Raw genomic sequence first — 12,109 nt, 5'->3', positions numbered from 1 at the left:
CCTAAACCTAAACCTAAATCCTAACCCAAACCCTAACTCCTAACCTAACTCCTTACCCAAACTCCTTACCCAAACTCCTTACCCAAACTCCTTACCCAAACTCCTTACCCAAACTCCTAACCCAAACTCCTTACCCAAACTCCTAACCCAAACTCCTTACCCAAACTCCTAACCCAAACTCCTTACCCAAACTCCTAACCCAAACTCCTAACCCAAACTCCTTACCCAAACTCCTTACCCAAACTCCTAACCCAAACTCCTAACCCAAACTCCTAACCCAAACTCCTAACCCAAACTCCTAACCCAAACTCCTTACCCAAACTCCTTACCCAAACTCCTAACCCAAACTCCTAACCCAAACTCCTTACCCAAACTCCTAACCCAAACTCCTAACCCAAACTCCTAACCCAAACTCCTTACCCAAACTCCTTACCCAAACTCCTAACCCAAACTCCTAACCCAAACTCCTTACCCAAACTCCTAACCCAAACTCCTAACCCAAACTCCTAACCCAAACTCCTTACCCAAACTCCTTACCCAAACTCCTAACCTAGACCCCCGCAAGGATAATAACATTTAAAAAAAACAGACAAAGGTTCTGACCTGAGTAGGTGGACACCGGCTGTTCTGCTGTGACTGAGGGGAGTGCTGCTCTGGAGAGGGGGACTGAGGGGAGTGCTGCTCTGGAGAGGGGGACTGAAGGGAGTGCTGCTCTGGAGAGGGGGACTGAAGGGAGTGCTGCTCTGGAGAGGGGGACTGAAGGGAGTGCTGCTCTGGAGAGGGGGACTGAAGGGAGTGCTGCTCTGGAGAGGGGGACTGAGGGGAGTGCTGCTCTGGAGAGGGGGACTGAAGGGAGTGCTGCTCTGGAGAGAGAGACATAGGGGGCGCTGCTGTCATTATGCTGGGTCTGCATGTCCGTCATGTTGGTCCCAGACTCTGAGATCCTGGCCTTGGACCTCAGGTCAGGCGATGAGCTGAGTCAGAGAGAGAGATAACGCTCACATCGCAAAATCACATTCACATGCAACACATATTCTTCACCACAGGAGGACACTGGTGCTCCATATAACACCCACAGTAACATTGGATTCTCATTGCTATTCATGTCATCTTCCTCTGCACTGATTCTGCTTTCAAATGTGCAGTATACACGACTGAGATCAGTCTGGCCACTGCATTTACCTGGTGAATATTACCATGTGAATGTTGGGGAGTTTAGTGATTCATTGTGGGGTGAGAGTGCGGTATTGCGGCTTTGATTCATTTGAGGAAAGGTGAGAATAGTGTCATGGGGCTGTGTGTGTGTGTGTGTGTGTGTGTGTGTGTGTGTGTGTGTGTGTGTGTGTGTGTGTGTGTGTGTGTGTGTGTGTGTGTGTGTGTGTGTGTGTGTGTGTGTGTGTGTGTGTGTGTGTGTGTGTGTCCTGGCCGTACCGTCTTAGAGAGGTCCCAGGAGGGGGGCCGGTGCGAGGGGGAATAGGGGGTGGAGGAGAGGTCATAACCATGTCAGGAAGCTGGGTGAACCTAAAGGCCTGGAAGAACACAAGTCAACACACACATGAATAATATACTGTGGGTTGATGTTTTCTGATAGGAGAAAGTGTCTACTTGTTAAGGTTTAGTCAACTACAACCAGTACAGTAGTACATTTTGACCTAACATAACCCTTCCCAGAGGTGTTATCCTTCCACCCACTCACCGGTCTGGGGAGGCTGCACTGATACATCTCTGCTCCGTACGCCGGCACCCACTGCAGCCCTCCTCCCCGGCCACGGCTCATGGTTCCCGGGGCACTGGTCACCACGTCAGAGTAGGGCAGGGGTGGAGGTCCGGGGCTGTAGTGGCCGTGGTGGTAACCGTGGTGGGGGTGGGGATGATGGGAGTGGTGGTGGCGTCCGGCTGTGGAGGAGTGTCCCCCTGAGGCCAGGCTGAAGGCCTCCTCCAAGAGCAGGTGCATCTGCTGGCGTACCTCGTCGATGGACGGCTGGGAGCTCAACGTGGAGGTCTCTGAGTGACCTTTGACCCCTCTTGGGCAGACATAACCCCCCCGCGGGCCAATCAGACGATCCACATTGGTCTCCTCAATCAGCTCCGGTTCAGTCTGAAACACAGAGAAAAAGAGGGGAATTGGTTACACACTCACACTTAACCTTTCTGAACCGCCCATCCCGGATCCGGGATAATTGTAATCAGAAACGCTGACTAGCATAGCCTAGCCTAGCGCCACAGGTATATAATATAATATAATTTCATGAAATCACAAGTGCAATATTGCAAAACACAGCTTAGCCTTTTGTTAATCCATCTGTCGTCTCAGATTTTGAAATTATGCTTTACAGCGAAAGCAATACAAGCGTTTGTGTAAGTTTATCGATCGCTCGACAAAACAATAAGTACACCTAGCATCAGGTAACTTGGTCACGAAAATCAGAAAAGAGCCCCCACCTATCCACTTACGCAATGTGCCCTTTCACGCTCATTCTTCAAAATAAAAGCCTGAAACTATGTCTAAAGGCTGTTGACACCTTAGGGAAGCCATAGAAAAAGAAGTCTGGTTGATATCCCTTTCAATGGGCAATAGGGATGCATAGGAACAGAGAGGTTTCAAAAACAGGGTCACTTCCTGATTGGATTTTCCCCAGGTTTTAGCCTGCAATATCAGTTCTGTTTAACTCACAGACAAAATTTTTACAGTTTTGGAAACTTCAGAGTGTTTTCTATCCTAATCTGACACTTATATGCATATTCTAGTTTCGGGGGCTGAGAAATAGGCAGTTTCAAATGGGTACGTTTTTTAGCCAAAAACGAAAATGTCGCACCCAAGTCTTAAGAAGTTTTAACACACACACTGCCCAGGAGGTTGGTGGCACCTTAATTGGGGATGACGGGCTTTTGGTAATCACTGGAGCAGAATCAGTGGAATGGTATCAAACACATGAAACACATGGCTCCATTGGCGCCGTTCCAGCCATTATTATGAGCCGTCCTCCCTCAGCAACCTCCACTGATACACTGTTCACACTTCCTTTCCAATTAGTACTAGTAGAGCTAATACAGTTCAGACCTATCAGTGTCATTATCTCCCAGACCTATCAGAGTAGAGTCATTATCTCCCAGACCTATCAGAGTAGAGAGTCATTATCTCCCAGACCTATCAGAGTAGTGTCATTATCTCCCAGACCTATCAGAGTAGAGTCATTATCTCCCAGACCTATCAGAGTAGGGTCATTATCTCCCAGACCTATCAGAGTAGAGTGTCACTATATCCCAGACCTATCAGAGTAGAGTGTCATTGTCTCCCAGACCTATCAGAGTAGAGTGTCATTGTCTCCCAGACCTATCAGAGTAGAGTGTCATTGTCTCCCAGACCTATCAGAGTAGAGTGTCATTGTCTCCCAGACCTATCAGAGTAGAGTGTCATTGTCTCCCAGACCTATCAGAGTAGAGTCATTATCTCCCAGACCTATCAGAGTAGAGTGCCATTGTCTCCCAGACCTATCAGAGTAGTCATTATCTCCCAGACCTATCAGAGTAGAGTGTCATTATCTCCCAGACCTATCAGAGTAGAGTGTCATTGTCTCCCAGACCTATCAGAGTAGTGTCATTATCTCCCAGACCTATCAGAGTAGAGTGTCATTGTCTCCCAGACCTATCAGAGTAGTGTCATTATCTCCCAGACCTATCAGAGTAGAGTGTCATTGTCTCCCAGACCTATCAGAGTAGTGTCATTATCTCCCAGACCTATCAGAGTAGAGTGTCATTATCTCCCAGACCTATTAGAGTAGAGTGTCATTATCTCCCAGACCTATCAGAGTAGAGTGTCATTGCCTCCCAGACCTATCAGAGTAGAGTGTCATTATCTCCCAGACATATCAGAGTAGAGTCGTCTCCCAGACCTATCAGAGTAGAGTGTCATTGCCTCCCAGACCTATCAGAGTAGAGAGTCATTTTAGTGCTCTCTGAGGCTCAAACAAAAACTCTCCATTCACTTTATTAGCACCCTGCAAACTGGTGATGCTGCCCAGGTTTAATTGGTGTTAGGGAGCCATGTCCTTTACACAGAAACACACCACAACCCCAAAGACACTCATGCCTAGTACTTTCTCTTTACAGAACTGAAGGATTATCCCACAATGCATTGCAAACCCCCATTTCATGATTTACGAGCACAGTGCTACAACGGCAAATGAACAGTCCCCTGCTAGCTGGGTGGAATGCCACTGACTCAACCAGAGATGGTCAGATGAGAAATGTTCAAGTGGCTTTAACGATTCAGGAAGCTATACTAGTGACTCATCCTGGCTGTGCGTTGTTGTTGACAAGATGCTGACTAAGTTAGCCAGAGCTGCTTGATGGTACACTGTAGTACTGTAATATATCACATGAATAGGTGTTCAGTATTCCTCCAGTGGAACTGCTATCTCTCTGGTTGGTCTCTGCAGGGTAGAGTGCTACCGGGACAGTTTTGTACGGAGTGTGAGTTGTGTTTCTGTTTATCTCTCCATCTCCTCCTTCCCTCTCCTTGTCCCGCCCCCCGTAGATTAATTGTGGCGATAAACAATCCGGCAAATCACTGTAGAAGTAATTAAGCACTGCAGTAAACTACTGGAGGTCTGTGTGTGTTAGCCTACTGTTATATATCTCTCTCACTCTCTCTCGCTCTCTCTCGCTCTCTCTCACTCTCTCTCACTCTCTCTCACTCTCTCTCTCCCTTTTCTCACCCACGCTCTGTGCTCGCTCTGCTCTTTCTATGTCCACCCCTCCCTCCTTGCTTTCTCCCTCCAGCCTCTCTCTTCCTCCATCCCACTCTCTCTCAGGGTGATAAATGAGTTGGATCTGAGGGTGCCCTACTTCCTGTGCGAGTGGAAGGGAGCAGCCACAGGACCTGGCGCAGCCGCCTCATAAATCAGTTCCCTCGCAACACGGACAGGCGGAGACGTGGATCCGCAGTGGTATGGCCCGCAGAGCCAAGCGTTCCCACTGTAATCAATAGAGCCAGTCCTTCTGCAAGGAGCTGACCAACCACGCTAGCACCGTATTATCTGCAGGCTGACACGGTTGTTACGGTTACTGCAGGGAGGCTATGTTTCAACCCCACGGGATGGAGGGGAGGGGCAGAACAGTGGAGGGAGGAGGTGGAGGTGGAGGAAGACAGGGGGCAGAACAGTGGAGGGAGGAGGTGGAGGATGACAGGAGGCAGAACAGTGGAGGGAGGAGGTGGAGGAAGACAGGAGGCAGAACAGTGGAGGGAGGAGGTGGAGGAAGACAGGAGGCAGAACAGTGGAGGGAGGAGGTGGAGGAAGACAGGGGGCAGAACAGTGGAGGGAGGACGTGGAGGAAGACAGGAGGCAGAACAGTGGAGGGAGGAGGTGGAGGAAGACAGGGGGCAGAACAGTGGAGGGAGGAGGTGGAGGAAGACAGGGGGCAGAACAGTGGAGGGAGGAGGTGGAGGAAGACAGGGGGCAGAACAGTGGAGGGAGGAGGTGGAGGAAGACAGGGGGCAGAACAGTGGAGGGAGGAGGTGGAGGAAGACAGGGGGCAGAACAGTAGAGGGAGGAGGTGGAGGAAGACAGGGGGCAGAACAGTGGAGGGAGGAGGTGGAGGAAGACAGGGGGCAGAACAGTGGAGGGAGGAGGTGGAGGAAGACAGGGGGCAGAATAGTGGAGGGAGGAGGTGGAGGATGACAGGAGGCAGAACAGTGGAGGGAGGAGGTGGAGGAAGACAGGGGGCAGAACAGTGGAGGGAGGAGGTGGAGGAAGACAGGGAGCAGAACAGTGGAGGGAGGAGGTGGAGGAAGACAGGGGGCAGAACAGTGGAGGGAGGACGTGGAGGAAGACAAGAGGCAGAACAGTGGAGGGAGGAGGTGGAGGAAGACAGGAGGCAGAACAGTGGAGGGAGGAGGTGGAGGAAGACAGGAGGCAGAACAGTGGAGGGAGGAGGTGGAGGAAGACAGGAGGCAGAACAGTGGAGGGAGTAGGTGGAGGAAGACAAGAGGCAGAACAGTGGAGGGAGGAGGTGGAGGAAGACAGGAGGCAGAACAGTGGAGGGAGGAGGTGGAGGAAGACAGGGGGCAGAACAGTGGAGGGAGGAGGTGGAGGAAGACAGGGGGCAGAACAGTGGAGGGAGGAGGTGGAGGAAGACAGGAGGCAGAACAGTGGAGGGAGGAGGTGGAGGAAGACAGGGGGCAGAACAGTGGAGGGAGGAGGTGGAGGAAGACAGGGGGCAGAACAGTGGAGGGAGGAGGTGGAGGAAGAGTATGAAGACCGGTTGCTTGGGAGGAAATTATGTTTCTCTATGTAGAGGATATTGACAATAGACTCATAGAGTTGTTACTGTCTGTGGTAAATGTGATACATATTCTATTAGCTGTAATATGTGGTTATTGTTAAAACCAATGTCTGAGATGATTAGATAAATTAAAGGAGAGAAAGACACTATGCTGTTCTGTTTGTAAAGTAGGAGCTTACTGTAAAACTACCTCGTTCTCTTTGTTTGTAAATGAAAGGTTAAAGGTTGTAAGATATTAACAGTGTCTTAGAGATAATTGTGGTGTTTGTTAAGTAGTGGTCTGAAACATGACTTCAGGGAGCTGCTCTTTAGCCTCTTGATATTCTAACTGCATCTGTCTAGCATCATCTACGCAGCAACAGTATCACACCCCAGGAGAGGAGAGGAGAGGAGAGGAGAGGAGAGGAGAGGAGAGGAGAGGAGAGGAGAGGAGAGGAGAGGAGAGAGCAACATGTCTGAAATGTATCATAAACCAAAACTATAAAGAACACCTTATGAATCTACCACTATCAACCATTAAGCAACTCCTTCACTGCAGTCTGGTGTGCTTAACTTCAACCACACCTGTATGTGGGCAGTCCAGTTCCTATCTGAGACTTTGTGAGGTCATGACCCCTGGAGAGCTCTATTAGTTCTCTATTTTTGCATATTTTTGATACTGAATGTTGTCAAATCTTCAGCAAAAAACGAATGTTAGATAAAGGGAACCTGAGTTTACAAATAACAAAAAAAACATACTTGCATGCAGGACTGCTTTTTCTCAGCGACATTTGTGGGTTTACAAGCATGAACTGCTTGTTTCAAGTCCAAGAGAACATTAGAAAGGGGGCAATACTTTTTCACGACGCTGTATCTGCCACAGTCCTGGGTTCAAATACTATTTGAAATCATTTCAAATACTTAAGCTGGCTGGCACAATGGAATCAATAACATTGTTGCAAAGCCCACCCATCTGCCACTCCAAACCCTGCACATCTGCCACTCCAAACCCCACCCATCTGCCACTCCAAACCCCACCCATCTGCCACTCCAAACCCCGCACATCTGCCACTCCAAACCCTGCACATCTGCCACTCCAAACCCCACCCATCTGCCACTCCAAACCTCACCCATCTGCCACTCCAAACCCCACCCATCTGCCACTCCAAACCCCACCCATCTGCCACTCCAAACCCCACCCATCTGCCACTCCAAACCCCACCCATCTGCCACTCCAAACCCCACCCATCTGCCATTCCAACCCCACCCATCTGCCACTCCAAACCTCGCCCATCTGCCACTCCAAACCTCGCCCATCTGCCCCTCCAAACCCTGCACATCTGCCATTCCAACCCCACCCATCTGCCACTCCAAACCTCACCCATCTGCCACTCCAAACCCCACCCATCTGCCACTCCAAACCCCACCCATCTGCCACTCCAAACCCCACCCATCTGCCACTCCAAACCCCACCCATCTGCCATTCCAACCCCGCCCATCTGCCATTCCAACCCCACCCATCTGCCACTCCAAACCTCGCCCATCTGCCACTCCAAACCCTGCACATCTGCCATTCCAACCCCACCCATCTGCCACTCCAAACCTCGCCCATCTGCCACTCCAAACCCTGCACATCTGCCATTCCAACCCCGCCCATCTGCCATTCCAACCCCACCCATCTGCCACTCCAAACCTCGCCCATCTGCCACTCCAAACCCTGCACATCTGCCATTCCAACCCCGCCCATCTGCCACTCCAACCCCGCCCATCTGCCATTCCAAACCCCACCCATCTGCCACTCCAAACCCCACCCATCTGCCATTCCAACCTCGCCCATCTGCCACTCCAACCCCACCCATCTGCCATTCCAACCCCGCCCATCTGCCACTCCAACCCCGCCCATCTGCCATTCCAAACCCCACCCATCTGCCACTCCAACCCCGCCCATCTGCCATTCCAAACCCCACCCATCTGCCATTCCAACCCCGCCCATCTGCCACTCCAACCCCCCCCCCCCCCCTTCTGCAATTCCTTACCTTACCGATCTGCCATTCCAAACCCCGCCCATCTGCCATTCCAAACCCCACCTATCTGCCACTCCAAACCCATCATGCTAGAGCAAATGCTCAAAGTAACGGAAATATTTTAAATAGTGTTTGAACCCCAGTCTGCTTCTGAGACACAGAACACCTGATTAAACCCATCCAGTTCAGATAGGGCCAGTGGGTCGGGACCAGGGTCAGGACCAGGGTAAGGGGAGTGGGACTCACGTCGTAGCCGCTGTTCCTGATGCCTCTCCTGGGTCTCTCCCTCATAACCAGCAGGTCCATCTCTGTTCCTCCGGTACTCGGGCTGTTCAGGCTCTGCCTGCTCCGATAGGTCCGCTGCCTCACCTGAGAGTGTCTGCCAATCACAGAGTGTTACAGAGCTCGAATCAATCAGCCAATAAGAAGAGGAATGTGTTGCTCAAACGAGTGCAACAAACTGCCTAAGACAATACAGTTAACTAGGAGAAACTCCTGGTTTCATTATCATCGTCGTGGTCATCGTCTTCTTCGTCATCAACTGCATCATCAGCAGCAGCAACAATGTCATCATGAATCAACATTCTACTATGTTCTATAGGCCTTTCCACCTACACTACCATTCAACAGTCTTGGTCACTTAGAAACGTCCTTGTTTTTGAAAGAAAAGCAAAAAATTTTGCCCATTAAAATAACATCAACATGATCAGAAATACAGTGTAGACATTGTTAATGTTGTAAATGACTATTGTAGCTGGAAACGGCTTATTTTTAATGGAATATCTACATAGGCGTACAGAGGCCCATTATCAGCAACCAACACTCCTGTGTTCCAATGGCACGTTGTGTTAGCTAATCCAAGTTTATAATTTTAAAAGGCTAATTGATCATTAGAAAACCCTTTTGCAATTATGTTAACACAGCTGAAAACTGTTGTTCTGATTAAAGAAGCAATAAAACTGGCCTTCTTTAGACTAGTTGTGTATCTGGAGCATCAGCATTTGTGGGTTTGACTACAGGCTCAAAATGGCCAGAAATAAATAATTTTCTTCTGAAACTCGTCAGTCTATTTTTGTTCTGAGAAATGAAGGCTATTCCATGCAAGAAATTGCCAAGAAACTGAAGATCTCGTACAACGCTGTGTACTACTCCCTTCACAGAACAGCGCAAACTGGCTATAACCAGAATAGAAAGAGGACTGGGAGGCCCCGGTGCACAACTGAGCAAGAGGACAAGTACTTTAGAGTGTCTAGTTTGAGAAACAGACGCCTCACACGTCCTCAACTGGCAGCTTAATTAAATAGTACCCGCAAAACACCAGTCTCAACGTCAACAATATAGAGGCGACTCCGGGATGCTGGCCTTCTAGGCAGAGTTGCAAAGGAAAAGCAATATCTCAGACTGGCCAATAAAAATAAAATATTAAGATGGGCAAAAGAACACAGACACTGGACAGCGGAAGATTGGAAAAAAGTGTTATGAACAGACGAATCTAAGTTGGAGGTGTTCGGATCACAAAGAAGAACATTCGTGAGATGCAGAAAACATTTTAATATGCTGGAGGCAATGTGATGGTCTGGGGGTGCTTTGGTGGTGGTAAAGTGGGAGATTTGTACAGGGTAAAAGAGATCTTGAAGAAGGAATGTTATCACTCCATTTTGCAACTCCATGCCATACTCTGTGGACGGCGCTTCATTGGAGCCAATTTCCTCCTACAACAGGACAATGACCCAAAACACAGCTCCAAACTATGCAAGAACTATTTAGGGAAGAAGCAGTCAGCTGGTATTCTGTCTATAATGGAGTGGCCAGCACAGTCACCGGATCTCAACCGTATTGAGCTGTTGTGGGAGCAGCTTGACCGTATGGTACGTAAGAAGTTCCCATCAAGCCAATCCAATTTATGGGAGGTGCTTCAGGAAGCATGGGGTGAAATCTCTTCAGATTACCTCAACAAATTGACAACTAGAATGCCAAAGGTCTGCAAGGCTGTAATTGCTGCAAATGGAGGATTCTTTGACAAAAGCAAAGTTTGAAGGACGCAATGATTTTTAATTGAAATAATAATTGTGTCCTTCAAACTTTGCTTTGTTGACAAGGTTATAAATTGTATAACAACGTATATTTCCTATTCATTCTGCAACTCATTTCATGTCTGTTTTCATGGAAAACAAGGACATTTCTAAGTGACCCCAAACTTTTGAACGGTTGTGTAAGTCTGAATATAATATCTCCTGAACATAATATCTCCTCTGCCAGATTGATTTGACATAATCATGTGTTTTTCAATCACTTATCCCTGCCAGCCAATGCTGAAACTCCTAAAACGCCATCATAATGTGGACGTCTTAGTGAGGAGGTAATCTGTATAACACAGCATAACGCAATATTGATACATATTTTCCATTCTGTTAAACAAGATGCTTATCAGTGAACATGCTCTGGGAGTGCTATCTCATCGCTCATCACAGTCCTATCAGCAGGCTGAGCGTGACTGTAGTCTGTCAAACATGTCTCTATGGAAACATCTCAAGCTCACCTCACCAGAACCAAAGATGATAGAGACAGGAGAGAGGAGACAGGAGACAGGAGACAGGAGAGAGGAGACAGGAGAGAGGAGACAGGAGACAGGAGACAGGAGACAGGAGAGAGGAGAGAGGAGAGAGGAGAGAGGAGACAGGAGAGAGGAGACAGGAGAGAGGAGACAGGAGACAGGAGACAGGAGAGAGGAGGAGAAAGGAGACAGAAGATAGGAGACAGGAGACAGGAGACAGGCGAGAGGACACAGGAGAGAGGAGACAGGAGACAGGCGAGAGGACACAGGAGAGAAGAGACAGGAGACAGGAGAGAGGAGACAGGAAACAGGAGAGAGGAGACAGGATACAGGAGAGAGGAGATAGAAGAGAGGAGGAGAAAGGAGACAGAAGATAGGAGACAGTAGACAGGAGACAGGCGAGAGGACACAGGAGAGAGGAGAGAGGAGACAGGAGGAGGAGACAGGAGACAGGACACAGGAGAGAGGAGACAGGAGGAGGGCAACAAGCAGTGAATATGAAGTCTGGTTCTCCAGAGAAACAGAGCGATGAAAACCACAAAACCATCACCTAAACAACACCAACGCAAACATCTGCCTTTCCTTTCTCTTCCTGTACTGTGTGTGTGTGTGTGTGTGTGTGTGTGTGTGTGTGTGTGTGTGTGTGTGTGTGTGTGTGTGTGTGTGTGTGTGTGTGTGTGTGTGTGTGTGTGTGTGTGTTCGTGCCTGTGTGCGTGACTGTGCGTTATGTAAGCGTATGTGTTTTTCCCTCATCGGCATCCATAACAAACCAAAGCTATTTCTCTCTCTGTCTACATCAGTAGCAATTGATGGCACGACAGAGCAGGGCAGAGCCGGCCCAATGGAGAGCCCCTTATGGGCTCCTCTGCTCTGAGACAAGTACACCAAATCCTCTTATCTCCAGACTGGAGGAGCAGAGAACCAGAGGACCAGGGGCCAGAGCCCAGCACCATCCCAGAGACAGGAGGGGATTAGTCTGATTAAAGAGGCCTGATGAAGCCCTCCTCTGGATCACAGAAAGATGATAATGAAACAATTAGACAGACAGACTGCCGTGCTGAGGGAGCATTTATAGAGAGGGAGGGTTAGATGAGGGCATGGAACTGCAGACAGACAACTGGCCAATGACGCTGCGTGACAGACAGAGAGTGTGCCAATCAATGTCCTTGAAAAGCTTTGGAGGAGGGACTATCAAACTACCCACCTACAACTCAACATATATCCCCATCCCCTCCTCTTTCCCCTTACACCCTCCCCCATCTCACCT

The 12,109-nt window shown here is 49.2% G+C and overlaps 1 protein-coding gene across 1 annotated transcript in view; it reads right to left on the bottom strand.

The window, feature by feature from the left end:
* kiaa1549lb (KIAA1549-like b) overlaps positions 1 to 12,109 on the bottom strand; it is a 100,256-nt gene that overhangs the window by 2,787 nt on the left and 85,360 nt on the right. The window contains exons 13-17 of the mRNA XM_039000329.1: positions 12,108 to 12,109; positions 8,535 to 8,667; positions 1,697 to 2,098; positions 1,432 to 1,529; positions 604 to 974 (exon numbers count right to left, since the gene is read on the bottom strand). The exon at positions 12,108 to 12,109 is cut by the window's right edge and continues 231 nt beyond it. Of these exons, the coding sequence (XP_038856257.1) occupies positions 604 to 974; positions 1,432 to 1,529; positions 1,697 to 2,098; positions 8,535 to 8,667; positions 12,108 to 12,109 (1,006 nt within the window). The remainder of the gene's footprint in view (positions 1 to 603; positions 975 to 1,431; positions 1,530 to 1,696; positions 2,099 to 8,534; positions 8,668 to 12,107) is intronic.

The sequence above is a fragment of the Salvelinus namaycush genome, chromosome 1 (assembly GCF_016432855.1).
Source record: "Salvelinus namaycush isolate Seneca chromosome 1, SaNama_1.0, whole genome shotgun sequence".
In the NCBI taxonomy this organism is placed as follows: domain Eukaryota; kingdom Metazoa; phylum Chordata; class Actinopteri; order Salmoniformes; family Salmonidae; genus Salvelinus; species Salvelinus namaycush.
The sequence above is the reverse complement of the archived record's forward strand: the minus strand, read 5'-3'. Positions and strand labels throughout refer to the sequence as shown.